The 17,744-nt window shown below is 32.6% G+C and overlaps 3 protein-coding genes across 7 annotated transcripts; all 3 read right to left on the reverse strand.

Annotated features, from left to right (window-relative positions):
* Positions 1-485: 485 nt before the first annotated feature.
* LOC113872554 (UPF0235 protein At5g63440) lies at positions 486-3,105 on the reverse strand. Of its 3 annotated transcripts, XM_027510189.1 has the most exons (7): positions 2,913-3,105; positions 2,711-2,825; positions 2,473-2,626; positions 2,309-2,405; positions 1,459-1,547; positions 1,062-1,130; positions 486-880 (listed from the first exon to the last, which is right to left on the reverse strand). In XM_027510189.1, the coding sequence occupies exons 1-7, from the start codon at positions 3,025-3,027 to the stop codon at positions 821-823; spliced, it is 699 nt and encodes a 232-aa protein (XP_027365990.1). In that variant the 5' UTR covers positions 3,028-3,105; the 3' UTR covers positions 486-820. The 3 variants fall into 3 exon arrangements, 2 of the variants coding, with proteins under 2 accessions (XP_027365990.1, XP_027365989.1); XM_027510188.1 differs by having other exon boundaries at positions 488-880; positions 2,711-3,102; XR_003505888.1 differs by having other exon boundaries at positions 811-880; positions 1,062-1,547; positions 2,913-3,049.
* Positions 3,106-4,113: 1,008 nt separating this feature from the next.
* Positions 4,114-7,924, reverse strand: LOC113871954 (protein LAZY 1-like). The gene is made up of 4 exons (XM_027509048.1): positions 7,919-7,924; positions 7,764-7,830; positions 6,629-7,398; positions 4,114-4,509 (listed from the first exon to the last, which is right to left on the reverse strand). Exons 1-4 carry the CDS (start codon positions 7,922-7,924, stop codon positions 4,114-4,116), a joined length of 1,239 nt encoding a protein of 412 aa, XP_027364849.1.
* A 3,388-nt stretch (positions 7,925-11,312) lies between these two features.
* Positions 11,313-17,673, reverse strand: LOC113873714 (photosynthetic NDH subunit of lumenal location 5, chloroplastic). Of its 3 annotated transcripts, XR_003505956.1 has the most exons (6): positions 17,506-17,673; positions 16,884-17,391; positions 16,650-16,735; positions 14,699-15,107; positions 14,031-14,096; positions 11,313-11,685 (listed from the first exon to the last, which is right to left on the reverse strand). XR_003505956.1 is itself a non-coding variant. In XM_027511973.1 (5 exons), the coding sequence occupies exons 1-5, from the start codon at positions 17,539-17,541 to the stop codon at positions 11,665-11,667; spliced, it is 765 nt and encodes a 254-aa protein (XP_027367774.1). In that variant the 5' UTR covers positions 17,542-17,633; the 3' UTR covers positions 11,372-11,664. The 3 variants fall into 3 exon arrangements, 2 of the variants coding, with proteins under 2 accessions (XP_027367774.1, XP_027367773.1); XM_027511973.1 differs by lacking the exon at positions 14,031-14,096 and having other exon boundaries at positions 11,372-11,685; positions 14,994-15,107; positions 17,506-17,633; XM_027511972.1 differs by lacking the exons at positions 11,313-11,685; positions 14,031-14,096 and having other exon boundaries at positions 14,559-15,107.
* Between the last annotated feature and the right edge of the window lie 71 nt (positions 17,674-17,744).

Below are 17,744 nucleotides of genomic sequence, written 5' to 3' on the forward strand. Positions count from 1 at the left end.
AGACAGTGTTAACTAGTTTTTAACTTTAAATGAACTCCGTTTTTATTTTTTATCTTTTTCACGAAATGAAGATGAGAAGATGATTTGGACATTGAAACTGAAAACTAGACTTGATAGATCAAAGAGGCTAACCGATGAAAATCTTTAAGAACTTCTTAAGATATTTCCCCAGAGAGTCCAGGTTAAAGATTATTATTATGTTAAAAGGCTTGAAATTTTAATGCCCGATGCAAAAAATTACTCAGTATAACATACGGTGAAGGCCAGATAAACCCAAGATTAGAGAGAACACAAATTACAAAAAAGTGCCTACACTGAAAACATAAAATTAAATACAGCATGCTAGTCTAAATATCCCTAAATAGTTGTAGTTTGTGACCTATGTGATGCATTTATCCTGATATAGACAAAGTTGTCATTTTAAATGTTGCAGATACTACAAAAAGCTCTGAAAATGCCTGAAAACAGTGTCAATCATGAGTGTGACCAAACGAAAATTATTCGATATATGTGTGAAACTTAAAAATGATTTTGATACTTTCTCTGTCAACTAAGTACATTTTGATCCACTATCCAATCATGTGTTAATACACCGATATATAATTTATCGACTAAATACATGGTCATAGCTTGCGAGATTGTCAATTACAATCTAGCCAAATGCCAGTATGTGTATCTAAGTAAAAACATTAACACTGAAATTCAAACCCCAAACTCATTTTTGCAGAAAAAAGAGATTCAACCTAGAAAATGCACAACCACCAGTACGTCACAGAAACCAGACAGCAGGCACCATGCATAATAAAAATAAAAGACAGCATCAAGGTTGCACAGCCTCCAAAAGTTTCTCATAAACTTGTCTAGCAGTCAAATCCTCCACCTGAAACAGTCATCAAATGTCAAAATTAATACAATAGGGAGACGAAGAGGAAAGACTTTTTTTTTAATCACTGGCATAAATATGATTCTTGAAAAATAGCACCATTAAGAAAGAAGACGCGCAAATTCATATTCATGCAGATGCTTGATTTGAAGGTATACTTGATAGCAATGTAACTCACCACAAGAAGCTTTGACTTGTTATTCCATCCTCTCTGAAGAGTCATCTGACTCAATCTCAAGCCCAAAACCTATGTCAAAAATGTGGACTCAAAAGTTGTAAGTGCTATATATGTGTTTGGCCAGAGGGAAAAGACTATGCAGAGGGACAGAATGACAATGCAAGAAAAAAAAAAAAATGAAAGGCCAATCCGAAGTGCCGCACTTCCACCACTGTGGACTTTAGGGACAATGCTGCGTAGGCACTTGGCACCCTTGCTCGCATGAACAAAGGAGCTGGAGGCGGTTTTTGCCACCAGATCCCAAGACCACAAAGTCAAAAGGCAACAACCTTAATGTTGAGCCATAGCCCACCCCCAACAAAAAGCAAAAAGATAAACAAGGAGGGTTTAAATATACTTTTCCCATAAATTCCAAAAGTTCGTTGTTAGCCTCTCCACGAGCAGCAGGAGCAGCAACAGTGACTCGAACATCATCAGCATTTACTCCTGACACAAATAAAACAAAAGACAAATTTAATACTCAAGGTTCATCATGGTTTTATTAAGTTATAAGACATTTTCATACCAAATATATGCCTTATGTACATGTAGAAAAGGTTACAACTGTACATTCTAATACAACAAGAACAACCACCAGGCCCCTCCCATTGCATGTGGTGTGGTCAACCACATGTATCAAACAACATCATAATATTTTGTAGTAAATCATATTAACTTCTAGATTGTTCTTGTTTCTCCTATAAATTTTCTCAACCTCCCTCTGGCTCTACCTACTGAACTAACCTCCATTTGATTACTGTGGCATCTACAAGTCTTCTCCACATACACCTAAACTTCTTAAAGCGAGAGTTTACCATCTTTTCTACAATAGGTGTTACCCCAAAATTTACCCTAATGCATTAATCCCTAATTAAACCCCAACTCTATGTTCTATTGTTGTGCTAAGAAGGTGACCAAAACATTTGGGTATGCAACTGTATAATTCACATTTTATTCTCAACTGTCTCACTTTACCCCATGATTGAATTCAAAAGCATTTGAAAGGAGAAACAATGTTTAACTTGAATTATTTGAAAGTCGGGATCCAATCCATATTCCAAAACATCAACAAACAGAACTGTGGGCAGTTTCCGTTTGCAGATGTCATCCCTAAAAGTGGTCGTATATAATATAACTGGTGTGTTTGTTGAAGAAACAAACGAAAAAGTAGAGAGTTATAAATGTAATGAAAGTATCTTAGTAGTTACTGGTGATTGCGGAACGTTGAGCACGATCTTCGACTTCAATAGCAACCTGAACAAGTCCTCCTTCAAGCTGGGAAATACAGGGTGGAACGGGAGCATCCTAAAGAGTAAAGAGAGAAAAAAATGAGAAGAGGGGATTGAAAAGGAAAAAAGAAGAGGTGCGTTACCTGTGGATTGGTTTCGGCAGCAACAGTACTGAGGGCACCGTCAAGGACATATATCAAAGATGAAAGTTGGAAATCTTGTTCGGCTCGATAGCAAACAAAGAGACCACAGCCCATACAATTCATGCGGAATTGTTTCTCCAATTTGCCTTCGCCTCTGACAAGAGATAATATAGATAGATATTAGGTTTAGGGTGTGAGTATGGAATGGGATTAGATGAAGAGTATGTTAAGTAGGGACCGTTTCAAGAGAACTTTGCCAGCCTCGTGAATGTTGAATCGGGCGAGATGTTTGGTTTTGTCAAGTACGTATGCTTTGTCGGTTTTCCTTTTGGGCATTTTCTGCAATTGGGTATCTTCTCTCGGAAGGAAGAGAGCGTGTTGTGAGATAGGAAAAGGGGAATTGGATAAGCATAAGCATGAATATGAATATGATCGATTACCAGTGATGAGTACATGGGAACCGCAATGTTTGCAGTAATAAACAAACAGATCCGAGTGTGGACCCTCAGGAGCCGCATCCTCGCTCGAGTATGTATGCGTCGTCCTCTTTGGCATTCTCTCTTCTTTCCTTCTTCCTATCTCTCTCACTCAGTCTGCATATCCCAATAAATCAATCAATTAACTCATTGCCCCACTTTCATTTGCCCCACCTTTGCTTTTTCCACTCCTTCATCTCCCTCTAAATAAATATTCTTTTTTCACAATATTTACTTTATTTAAATAATAAAAATATTTCTAATTTCAACTTAATAGTATCCTTATGAAACTTATTAGCATTTATAAAAAAAATACATTTTTTTATATTTTTAAGAAAATAATCAAAATTTAAATTTAGTGAGTTTTTTTTAAGTTTATTGAACTTAAATAGATATATTAAAAATAAAAAATAAAGTCAAATATAGTTTTTTCAACTTAATAGAATGATAGAAATAAAAAATAAAGTATAAAATGATAGAAAATTTTTAAACTTTTCACATGTTAAAACTTGAGTTGAGTGTCTATCGGTAGTGTTATAATATAGTTGTTCAACTAGAGTTAGGGTTCTATTTCCGTAGAGTGTATCGATGTATTGTTAGGGTGCCGTCAAACTTCATTATATAGATTATCAAAATTAAACTTTAATTCTAATATTGAATAAATAATCTATCCTATTTTAATTTTTTTGTAATTATAAGATTATTAAGTATTTCAATTAAAGAATGTAAAATTATAATTTACCATATTGATTTAAATAGTTAATTTGAATCGAGAACCACGAAACAAAAAAATATTTTGTAACATTTTAACAAGCACCGAGCAGTGAGCACGAAGTTTGAAACACAGCACACATTAACAAGGCATAATGAATGGTCTTCTGCTTGTTTCGAGTGGTTGTTTTTGCAGACCATTTTGATTCGCAGTTGATGTATACATAATTGACGTTTTCATTTCAATTACAAATATTTTCTAACGATCACTAAACATACATTTTACACTTACTACTAAAAGGTAGGCATTGAAGATGACTACCTCTTTTATTCATGTCTTCTCACAGGCTGTTTTCATATCATATTGAGAAAAGAAATCACAGAAACACAACATTACTTCTTTCTTAGTAATCCATGATGGTAGCTTCAAATCAGCTAAATTTCTTCTTTGCATTTAGAGCTCCAAGACTAAATCTGCCAATGAAACAAGAAAAGGAATACGTGAGGGACTGACTATGAAGTCGATGTGAAATTCTTCAATAATCAATAGGAGTTTATGCTTACAATCTGCATCTGTTTTGATCCAGTGCTCCTTATTCTCAGATGAATCTTCACTGCCAAGTGTGAACTGAAGGGGATTTGTTTGGCTCTTATACTGTCGCATGTTTTCCTTGGGAAATGCGGTTTTGTGATTTATCATTATATCTTCCTCTGAATGCACCACGTCGTTTTTGTTGTGCCCTCCGTCATTGATTGCTTTCTTCTTGTTCTCATTCTTTTGGTATTTATCAGACTTCTGCGCAACTGTTGTATTTTCAGGGTGAACTTTCCTGTGAAACATATGGAGAATCTACAAACCACAATTTTTTGTTTCAGCCGCAAAAAGATAATGATTCTCTTCATGAAAAATGTCAGAACAATAACCCAATTAATTTGAAAGATCAAATTTAAAAATCACATAAACTAATCATATATCATATATATGACAAGGTCATGACTCCCCGTCCACCAATCCTTCACTGTGTGAGAGTGAGATCAATGTAATAAAAAATATCAAGATTAAAATTGGAAAATAATTATGAAGATTCAACTACTCAAAAAATGGAAATTTTAAAATATTTTTATTATTAAATTAAATAGATTACATTTCTTTTTGTTTTCTCACATTTTACATATATTCAAACAAACCATACTAAGTTACAAATTGATTATTAGTACTCTTACTAAAGATTAAGGTAATGAATATACAAGTTAACTTAAATACAATCTTAATCTAAATAAAATAACCTGATTAGAATTATAATAATTTGATTTGAGTCATCACTTTTTAAAAAATACAAATTTAAGTTTATATTTTTCACGTTTTATTATAATATGAAATTTTAAATTTAGTATACAATAAAATAAAAGAATTATTCTTAAATAATTTTAGACAACAGTTTAGGTAATTTTAAGCATTAATATTATTTTCAATTAATACATTTTTTTCTACAATTATAATTTTACATATCTTATTAATCTTTTTATTTAGAGTATCTTGTCGAAATTGGTACACATAACTACAGATATTTAATAATACCAGATAAGGGAAGTCAAAAAGAAAAAATCTAAATGATGATGTCTAAATATGTTAATTTAAAAGTAAAAAAAAATGATAAAGTGATTGGGTTAATTTAAGATGGAAAATAAAAATTAAATAATGAAACCAAATGTAATTAGTTTGGTTAAGGTTTAAAAAACAATAAATCAATTAATAAAACTGATCCAAACCAAATTAAATGCTTTGCTTTGGAATACAAGCTCATCTGATCAATCTAATCAGATGAACATTCCTAATTTTGTATCAAAATATAATACAAAATTATTACATAATTTTACCTAATAATTTAAACTTTTGAAATAATACGTTTATGATATTTAATCCTTATTATCCCATTCTTTTAATGAAAAAAATAAATTTTTAACACAAGATAAGTGGCCATGTGCAATAATTCTTTATGCTTCAAGTCCAAAAAGCATTGCATAAGAAAACATATTAGACTGGACTAAAAAACAAAAAAATAAAACATATAAGGAATGTAATATAAGACTACTAATGTATTTTTACCAAACAACTATGTGAGTATTTTTTTAGTATAAATATATTTTTCAAAAATAATTAAAAATCATAAGAGAAACATATGCATATTTATACAAAATTTAAATATATTTTCAAACAAAAAAATTAAATATATTTGAAATTAGATTTAGGAGGTAAAAATAATTTGATAAATCTAAAAAAGAATATATTTGAAAGTACAAATAATGGTTTGGATTACAAAAAATAATCTAAAAATTAAAATAAATAAAGCTAATAACTAAAGAGAAGAAATTTTTTAAAATAATTAATAATTGATTTATTTGAAAATATATATAAAAATAAATGATGATAAAATCACATATCATAAAGAAAAATTAAATATATTGAAAAAATCCTTGCGTTTAAAAATACTCGAATTCAGTACATAGGAATTAATTACATGTTGTTGACATTAATGAACCCAAAAACTAAATACGTCGAATAAAAATATTTTGCTACATAGATTGGTTTTGGTGCAATGTTATGGTAAGATGTATTTATACTTTTTGAATATTTTATAAAAAATAACTAATAAAAAATATAATTTAATATTTTTATAAAAAATATTATATGAACATTTTTTAACAATTTTTTTAGGAAAAAAATATTTCATTCATTTTATAAAATATGTTTAAATTTTTATATTTAATTATAATTTTTTTACCAAACGATAAATTTTAATTATAATTTATATTTTATATATTTCAAATATTCAAATTAATAGCATAATATTATCTATTTTGCTATTTCTCATAGTGTTGTATCTTTATTGATAGTATTGTTGTAACGAAAATAAAGAAAAGAGAGAGAAAAAATGTGGTTTGGATAATTATGGAATGTACAAGTGTACCTTATGCAATTTTCTCTCTGCAGAAGCAGAATCAACAGGTCCACCACTTGTTGATGTGGAGCTTCGGGAAGAAGTATGAAGCATTCTTTTTTTGAGTTTCTTTTTCATAAGATGCATGGCAGATTTATCAGCTTCCCTCTCAGTTCTCTTATCATCCTTTTCAAATTTTGATCCAAAATTCTCTTCTGCCAATTTGCTTCTCTGGAAAAGCTCTCCAAGTGATGTTCTGTGCTCCTTCTTTGCCACTGTTGTTGTTTCTGACAGTTCAATTGCTGATCCAAAGAGGTATCCCTGAAGGGGACAAATTGCACTTCCATTCACATTCCCATTTGATTCTGTGCCTTCCATTGTCTTTCCACTCAGAGTTATTATGCTTCCATGACTGCTTCTCCCATTGCTAACATGGCTGTTTCTGCCACACGAATCGTCATCCTTTGTTTCAGCTCCTAGAACCTTCTCTAGCTCATCGTTTATCAGCTTCAGTTCATTCTCAGTCACTTCATCTTCCTTTTCAGTTATGTTCTCCACAGAGATGGCAAATGTTGGTGTTGTCGATGGGTCAATTACAACTTGCTCCGAACCAAGAGTTCCTATTGCTAGGAAGCCATGGAAGAGCTCATACATGGCACCCGAGGATTCATCCTCATAGTCTTCATCTTCTAGACCAGCGAAAGATTTCCTCAGGTTTTGCTCTTTCTGAGTTAGTTTCACATGTTTGGTCCCAAAGCTTGGTTTGGGATAGTTGTGTTCATCATCAAGTGCTGCCTGCCCTGAAATACAGTTACAACAATTCTCTCACGCAAAAACAAATGTTGGAGACCTTTGGTAATGGCAAGGTCAACCATTCAGTTGAATTCAATAATCTTAATGACACAGGAAAAACCTCCATTCTCACAATAGAGTAGGAAAGAAAAGAGATTTTGTGGACCGTATTAACCTTGAAAAGCATTTGGAACAATAGAATTTGAATGAATTTCTACCAATACTTGAGTAAGTTCTTATTTTATTTATGGTGATGTGTGCATGCTTTGTTAAATCAGCATTCATGCATACTACAAGTAATTTGATAGCCATCGTGTGGTTAATGTAGTTTTGGGGGGACTAATATGCAGCTTGCTAAAAGCATGTAACTCACCGATGACCAAGTCTTTGAACGGTTCAGGGCTATTCTGGCGAAATTTTCTATGCATCCACCCAAGTAACTGCAGCAAAGAAATGGGCACACCCAAAAAAAGGACTAATTAGAAGAGCATGCAGTGAAATATGGGTCTGCAAGGCAATTGATCTTACCTTCATCCTTTGATCGTATGACGCAAAATCTTGAGGTTTGATTGTCTAACTTGAGAGATAAAGTAAGAGAAGGAAACGATGTATTTCATAATAAGATGTTCAACAAAGGTGTTTATTATGACCCTCGAGAGATAAAACGAGAAAAACAGAGAGATACTTACAAACATTGTTTGTTATTCCATGTCAACATTCAAGTAACCTAATGGCAAGTGGGTCCTAAACAATGTTAATCCGATCATGTGCAAGGTGGACATAACTGTGAGGCTCATAATTTAATAAACCATGATTTGGTTTGGTATGAAGAAATTTCACTTTTGAATTACTTGAGTGATACAGCAGATGCCTCCCACATTCTGGTTTGTGTTTCAGGTGTGCCATGTTGTATATTAGCAGACCTGGAATTTAACGTGTTCGTCCTCATGCATTTCATCCTTAACAGCGATCACCTTTTGATTGGATCCTCCAACTAAGTTGTGGGGACCCACTAAATTATTTCTCGTCGGTTGCCAATTCGCAATATCTCTCTTCATTCGGCCATACAATTTATTTACAACACTCTCTGCTTAGCTCTATCCCTCTACACCCTGATGCAACTGTTAACTACCCACTATGCTGCCTAACATTAATATAATCATATATCAAACTTTTTTCCTTCATTTATATAATCACATAAGTAAATTACCCCTTATATTTTTCTTTGAATATTATTAGTTATGGTCATTTTAATTTTTAATTCTATTAAACTTTATAAACCATTTTAAATAAAAAATTAAAGTAAAATTTCAGTAAATTTGGAAATTTAAAAACTGTACCATAGAGCATAAAAAAAAAAGTGATGGTCTACTCAATGATTTAATGGTCTTAATATTTCCAATTAATCAGCTTCAAATAATTGTACCGATGATATTAAATGGTATGCACCTCTACACAATTCCATCACCATCGATAAGACATTCTGATGATAACATTTTGCTAATTGATTACATGCATTCAACGAAATAGCAAGCAGGGGTGACTTGTGCACATAGAGTGAAGAGCCGAAAAAAGCATATTTAACGAAATGAAGATATAAATACGATGAATATACAAAATAATAATAAGTACCGAACATGCAAGAAATGTAAAACATAACCTGCACAATTCAACTTTAATTCCACAGCACCAATGCACACCCGATTTTTACATTTTTTGAATCGATTCTTAACTAGTTTTTTGCTTTCACCAATTTGATAAGTTGCTTGGACCAGTAACCTGACTAAGTCCTAGTCCATCCAATGAGACTGAAACTTGAGAGAGTTTACTACAGACTACTGCTTGATATTTACAACACTCTCTAGCTCTGACCAATTTCTCGTAACCTTACAAGATATGTGTGAGTCATGAATTATGGAGAATAAAACAGTTGCAAGGAAAGGCCATGCACATGTAAATATATCTCTTTTGTATCCCTCTGCTGATAGAGAGTCATCTCCACTTCCACTTGATCTTTTAATTTCATCATTGAATTTAATATGAAAGCCAAACTTGGATGGTGTTGTAACATTCTATTCTTTGTTGTCCAGATGCCATTTAACTCTACTCAAGCAGGTGTGGGTACAAACATATATGCCCTTAGTCCCCCGGGGCCGCAAACTACTGTTCTTGGGATCTCTTGTTATATGTATATCATCTGCAGAAATAATGACAACCAAACCAAACATATGGAAAAGCCACTCCCTTCATCAAAAAACATAATGCTCCTAGTCAAATTTAACTGCTTTGTTAACCTACATGTGGTTATCAATCAGCAAACATTTCATACCAGACATTTATATATTTTTTCCTTCTTTCTTAACAATAACCTATGGATAAATTTATTGTAGCCTTCACTCAGATTTGTCCAGAAATATTGCATTTTATAAACATTCCTCATATTCATATATACAATAAATTTATATAATTATTTGCATAACTTTTTTTTATTATTTCTCTCTATCTCACGATTATTATCTCTTTTCTATATTATCTATCTTATTTATATCAATTTTTCATGTAAGTATAATATCTCCTTTATAATACACTATTCACTGTACTGTCTTAGTCTTGTCTAACAGGAAATACCGGCCTTCTGATGGCCTGCACAATACAAAATAACACTGGTCAAATATTTATTTATGCTTTGTTATATTTTTTATTTATTCTTTTATTACTCTCTTGTGTCATTTTTATAAAACACATTTAATTAAATTATACAGACTAATAAAAGAAGTTAAAATTAATTTATTTATTTGATCTCTTAAATTATTATAACCAGATAATTTATTTTCATTTAATAATGTTAAACATGACTCCAATATCAATATTTATCCTTTCTTAATTTAAATTTAGTTTTTACTAACTCTAATTATTAAGGACAAATAAAAAAGAATACAAAATGATAAATACTTGTACAAACTATAAAGTATCTTGTAAAAAAAATTTGAAAAAAGTTGAAAGAGTAATTATAAAATAAATATAAAATAAAAATAAAATATATTATTTAAAAAGATTTAATATTTTTTTGTCATGTACGGGTTGCACTGAGTGGAGGCAAAGGGGGTCGTTTTAGCAGCCGCAGTGGTGGTCGGTGCAGAGACTTCACCACCACACTCACTCTTATTTCTCCATCAAAGCAAAGCACCTAAGACAAAGAGTGAAAGACACTAACTCCAGCGAGATTATAATGACCACTCCCCTCCCTTCAAATTGAAATGGCTCAACCCTACCACACAGAAATTCTTCCGAGCTAAATTTCGACAAACCTTAACCATGTGTTTTATAACCATAGATAAAAAGAACGAGAATAAATCACAACATCTATTATTATATACAAAATATAAATTTCATCTTAATACTTATTTTAAAAATGTTTAGAAGCATTTTAAGTAACGTTTTATATTTCCTGACTAGTTCTGTTAATATACTCTTGGTCAACCACTTTCTATTTTGAACCATTAATTTAGATTATACCTTAATTTTTTTTATTTTTAATCATTTTTCATTTAAAAAATAAAGAATATATTTTTTGGTATTTCCATTAAGGTAATGATTGATTTAATTTATTTTGATTTTTTCTTTTTGAAAAGAAAACTTGTGCCAAAAATAATTTTACCAAAGTTCTAAAAAAAATAAAAGGACATTTTTATTTAAAAATAAATAAATAAATAAATATTTTATAAAAATTATTTTTAAATATCACTCTTTCTCATTTTTTTTTTTATATTTAAATTTCATGATTCAATAATATACGACTCAAAAAAATTCAACTTAAATGTAAGTCTTTATTATTAAGCGTATAATAGCCTTCTTATGGAGACCCTTCTTATCTAAGTCATATGTGAGCAACTAGGGGTAAAAGCCACAGTGATTATATATGAAATACAACTACAATGGTTAATTAAGTTGATATTTTGATTGCATGCATATACATTATAAAACAAACTAACAAAATGGCTAAAATCTTAACTATTAAATATTAATATTGAATTGAATAATTATAACCGCTCTCTTTATGCTAGCTAAATCCACGACAAAGTATTTCTATGGAACTATGTGGATTGTGATGTGGCAGAGGAAGAACAGGGCAAACACCTCGTGGAAGTGGTCTGGAATCAAATATTGAGTAGTGCTACCCCTCCGGCCCAACCATCCTTGAGCTCAACTTTTTGCTGTGTGCGCACAATGGGGAACTGTGTCACCAAGTGGAGCGGTCACTTCATGAGAACTTACTACAGCGACCAGCTGGTAGCCTGGTAAATGGTATCATTTTGATATATATTTGTTTAGATAGGTTTCAAAACTTTCAAAATTACAATGTAATTCACCTCTATTTTTATAACAATCTTAACCTCCTTAAGTAAGAAAGATATGTATAGAATTGGATTACTCTGTCAGTGTGTTTTTTATGGCTACAATTGATTAGCTTTAGTTATTTTAATATGGAATATTACTATTTGCTCGCTTTAATACCTCAGTAGCCATGTAATGTGGACTAGCATCTATTTCATTAAATCGTTCCGCTTGTGAAAATGGCAAACCATACTCTTACTTTCTAATTTAATAAATTTCATTTTTTGAGGGGATAAATCCTGTGGCTTGCAACAAATGGATAAGAAATAATAGTACGTGTATTATGTAACAATAACTCGACTCGAGTACCAACTACTTACGTTGTGTGTCACTGAAGATAAGGTAATTAGTGATCTTGAAGGAAATCACGTAGATTGGCGGTTATTGTTGTGGCAAAAAATTAAGGAATGAAAAGGCCAAGACATAGTAAGATTTAGGGAGAAAACCGATGACCAAGGTCATGTCACTCACCCATTTATCTTTCTTTGGTTTCCATCTTCTGTCTTCGGCTCTTGTGGAGAAAAATGTATGATATGTATGTAGATTCTGAGTTTCCTTGTGTGAAAACTTGACAAGGTTACAGAACTTATAGTTGTGGTTGGAATAAAGAAAATGGTAGTATATACTATGGCCAGTATTGTAGGAGAAAGTGCACACAGGTTGATTTCTGTTCCGCAATTAGGCATACAAATAAGATCTTGGCTCCGCAAATGGCATACCAATAGCATGAAAAATCAAATTGTGATGAGAGAAATAAAAGAGATATATTCCAACTCAGCCGAAACCCTTCATATTTGGAAGCATAAAATCCCACTGTAACCATATACTGACATGCATAAAGTAGGGTACTGCTCTTGTAAATTTAATAGGAATGAGTTAGAGTTGGATGCTTAAGGGGTCCCACTCCCAGCTCACCCCCACAACCAGTTATACTGATATCGTTCATCCCAAACACTTGGAAACAAGAGTCACACATAATAATCAATTAATCATTCACTACTAAACTATAAATCCCAAATCCATCCTAATATAATAATACAACCCAAACAGAGAATGGACGTGACAGTGCTCTGAACCAATTAAACTAAGTGTCAGTGAAGAGGTGTTGTGCTGTTGCCGCTAAAATAAATCAATCACCCCCTCTCTCTGTTTGCCACACTTTTCTTAATCATTGTACACCAATTTAGCAGATTCTGTTTTGTTTTCCGTGTTGTTTTGGGTTAGTGAGTAGTAAGTAGAGTTTGGACATCAAACTTGGTCCTTTCTTTGGTTGAAAAAAGAGTTTAAATATACATTGTCTTTATAATTTATTTTATTTTTATATTTAAAATATTGAAAGTTTTAGCCCTTAAGATATACAAGTTTTAATCCACATAATTTTCATTCAGTTTAAGTTTCGATACGTATAATTTTATTCTATTTAAATTTTAGTTCATATATAATATACCAAACATCAATCTGAATTATATATTTTAAAAGGACAAGTGTTAAATTGCTTGCCCTTTTACATGTTTGAGAATTCATGTTAGCAGAAAATTTGTTATATTCTGAAAGGTTTTCATGGTCTAAAAATTTAAATAAGTGTGGCGAAATAGGATATTATCATTTAACACATCTCAGGCAAACAACTTTTTTTATTTCGTACAACAAACAATATTATGAATTTTTTGTTTTTGGTCGAGAATCAAGCGGGTATAGAAAGAATAATTTAACCACCAAAAAAACAAAAGAAAGAATAATTTGTCCATGTGATTGACTTCTGCTTGTCCCAGTCCCTGGGCTTGGGCTTAAGAAGGTCTGCTGGGTTCAAGCTGTTTCGTAACTAACAACCATTGAATCAAGCGGACCAAACAACCCCGGGTTGAGTTGACAAAAAAAATAACTAGAAAATTGGAAGGAAAAGAGAAAGGAAGGAAGAATGTGAGACAATTAATCCATGTTTGTAAAATCAAGGCTAATTTTGATTTCCTTTGCAAGCAGAAAAGTCGTGGATCATTGACAGGTCACAAGTTTTAGAAAACAATTTCCATTTTCATTTCTTATTTTTATTATTAATCAATAATTACAAATATACCATCTTATTTTTACCTTTTTACTTTATTATTTTTATTTCTTTTAATATATATTTTTTGAAAACAAACAAAAAAGTAAAACACGATATCAATATCCAAGTAATGTTTGAAGCAAAAAGGCACATGGAGAGCATAAAAAGTTATCAAAGAGGGTCAAATTCATACGCACGTACCTCATCGTAGCCAGCATATCAGGGCACGCCTAACATCCTATGGACTATTTCGGAAGACACCTTTGCCTTTTGATTCATAACAAAGGGGTTTAGATTAGATGACTTCTAGCAACAAACTATTACATTTATTCCAACAAGCATTCTAATATTTGCTAAAATCCATATGTATTCAACTAAATTAGAAATGTGAATCAATAAATTTGGGAGTAACACCCACGCTAATTTGTATGACTCACCTAAATTTCATTTAATAGTAAAAAGTATATTAAAGAGCATTTGAGGAATGTTGACAATAAACTCACTCTTTCTATCCCTCCTTTTATTATTAACTGGAAATTAATGAAACTTACAACATCTTGTGAATCATACTTCTTATCTTGTAAATATCACACATGATTTCATAAATCTTATTTTAACAAAAGATGCAAAATAAGTAATAGAAAAAGCAGACATTAAGAGAGAAAACCAGAAGGCAAAGACTAAATTGAAGAATGGAAGACACTGTAAAAGACTAAACACGATATTGTTAGCATTATCGGTAGATCGCGTTAGGGACTAAATTCATTTAAGATACGTTAGAATCGGTCAGAAGGAGTCTAACACAATTCATGTGCAATGATATCGAATTTGATCATGCATCTCATAAAAGACTCCTAGAATTCCCTTACCATCCAATTCCACAAGGAAAATGCACTTCGGCTTAAGGAGAGATCATTCAAATTGGGTGCGAAATTTTCCAACCTAACAACAACTCAAACTCTGGAATACAGGCGGCTGATTAAAGTTTGTAGGTTCAGTGTGAAAAGCAATAGGTACTGAACTCATCTTAGAATACTTAGACAAAAATTTCCAGAAAGCAGGAGTTTCCTCTTTTCCCTTTCATTCTAAGCAGCGAGAAGTTAATAGAAGGAATGACCAACCATCTCAAGCAATTGGGAGCTCACCGCAGTCACTGATGGTTACCTTCTTTCTAGGACGGTCACCCCTATCTGTATCCTGAGATTCGATCAACCTAACAATGTCCATGCCTTCCAAAACTTGGCCAAATACAACATGCCTCTGATCCAGCCATGGTGTCTGCCAATTCATCAAACAAGTTGGTTGTGTCAAGACCAGAAAGCACAAACAATTTCCCCTTATGGTACTATATTAACAGTTTTTCACCTTTCAGCATAAATATTAATCAGTCTCAGTGATAGGCAGCATGTCGTGCTATAAGTATAATCTATTTAAAATTGCTGTCTTTTATATTTGAGATTGTTCACATATCAATATGAAACCAATGATCTTATCACAATTGCACAGAAAAATGTGCAAAGATTGGCGAGATTGGTGATACTGAAGATCAGGCTCATTTGACATGCATACAGAAAAGTTGCTAATAATCTCTTTAAAGTTGCTAATTAACTTCTCAATAAGTACTTATAGAAGTTAAATAAAATGAATCCAACTCCGTCTATAAGTTAAAATTAACTTATGCTTTTCTATTTTTGAGAATTTTTCCCAATTAACTTTTCTAAAATTTGAAAATAAGTTGTTTCTAACTTGTTAGCAAAGTTATATTCATCTTTTTACTGATTTTTTTTCTCTTATAAAGATTTCTCTAAAAGTTTACTCAAATTGAGTCATTGTGTTAAAAGTATAGCTTATTTCTGCTTCAATCACAGCATTTTAGTTCTTACTTCTTAACTTATCTTTCTCTCTCCCTCCTCTTCTGGGTGAGATGCCTTGCATTCCGTTTTCGAAAGGGAAGAGGAAGTTTTAGGGGTGGGGGGTTGCATTGGATGTCAGTTGAAACTGACGTGCATGTTTGGATTTGATTGTTTTGGGAGAAATAATTGCTTCTTTCTTTAAAACTCTAAGAAAGCTGGGGGTATTTAAATACAAAACTGTCATTTTATTTTCATTTTGTTTCTTGTTTTCAAATATTTGTACAGAAAAAACTGAAAATAACTCTTTTTTTTCTTTTTTCACTGTTTCTTCTACCAAATCCGTGAAATTAAAAAGCAAAATGAAAACATAAAACAATTTCTAAACCAAACCGCCCACTAGCAAAGGAAAAGCAAGTATTTCTCAAAAAGAGGGAGGGGGGCTGGACATCAGTACGTGCATGTTTGGATTTGATTATTTTGGGAGAAATAGTTGCTTCTTTCTTAAGAACTCTAATAAGCTAGGGGTTATTTAGTTTAAAAAACATTTTTCTGTTTTCATTTTCTTTTTATTTCTAATTACCGAACTGCCACTTAGTTTTCATTTTGTTTCTTTTTTTAAATATTTGTACAGGAAACACTGAAAACAAATTTTTTTCACCGTTTCTTGTACAATTTGTTAAAACTAGAAAATAGAATGAAAACAAGGAGGTGGTTTAGAATTAAAGTGGAAACGGGAAATGAAAACACAAACCAATTTCTAAACCAAACTGCCCCTTAGCAAAGAAAAAGTAAGTATTTCTCAAAAATAAGTTAAGCCAAACATGCACTAAGATATTCAACAGAAACAGCATGGGTCTTGGGGAAAGGTTTTAATGCCTCTATCTATTTACTTCTCTAACCCCAACAATAGTGAAATTTGCCCAGAACAGGCAAGCACGAGTGCAAAAATTGAGGAACAGAGATATACCTTCACAGTGCATATGAAAAACTGGCTCCCATTTGTGTTGGGACCTGCATTTGCCATGCTAACAACTCCTGGTCCAGTATGAGACACTGCAGACATTCTACATATAAGTTTCATAATTGAAAGAGAATGCAGAGAGCCTAGAAGTTAAAATGACAAAAATGAATGTAGGAGTGCAAACAAAATAAACAAGTAAAATTGAAATCAGGAAGGGTATGTTGGAAGTGAGTGACTGACATTTAAAATTCTCATCTTTGAAAGTACGACCATATATGCTTTTGCCTCCAGTTCCATTTCCTTTGTCGAAGTCGCCTCCTTGAATCATGAAATCCTTGATGACGCGATGGAAGGTGGAGCCCTTGTAGCCGAAGCCCTTCTCGCCAGTACAAAGGGCACGAAAGTTCTCTGATGTTTGGGGTACATCGTCACCATAGAGTCCAATGACGATCCGTCCCGCGAGCTTCCCAACTGGATTTCCAATGCTTATGTCGAAGTAAACTTTCTGAGTCACTTTTGACTGCACACTCGGCTCCTCAGAAGCAGAACTCGCCCTTACCCTACTCCTACCCGTACCCGGAAGGAGCAGGACGCTTTCTTTTCTCTGTCCCACACTCACTGACAGTGGCTGTGGAGAACAAACACCAAACCCAAACCCAAACCCAAGCCCCCCCACAGCACCACTAAACTTAGGGTTAGTGTTAGGGTTCAAAGCTCCCACTCTGCCTCTGCTTTCTGGAATATTTGCCTGACAATCCAACACAAAATGAATCGTATCATATCATAATTCATTAATAATAATAATAAGAAGAAGAAGAAGAAGAAGAAGAATCTTTCATCTGAACGCTCAGTGTAAAATTACCAGCCTTAGCGTAGTAATTGCAGATGAAGCCGCCATCGATTAAGTGTAGCCTGAGCCTCACTCTCCCTCTCAGCCCTTGGGAGGATATATTATCTCAATTCAACTAAACTCCGCAACCATCAAATTACTATAATATCCCGCTCTCTCCCTCTCCTCCTCCCTCGCCCTGCCCAACTATTCCTACAGCTCCAATTATGTTGCAATTTTTCTTTTACTGCCGTTTATTTTCAAATATAATA

The sequence above is a fragment of the Abrus precatorius genome, unplaced genomic scaffold (assembly GCF_003935025.1).
Source record: "Abrus precatorius isolate BTA unplaced genomic scaffold, Abrus_2018 Scaffold7, whole genome shotgun sequence".
Classification (NCBI taxonomy): Eukaryota; Viridiplantae; Streptophyta; class Magnoliopsida; order Fabales; family Fabaceae; genus Abrus; species Abrus precatorius.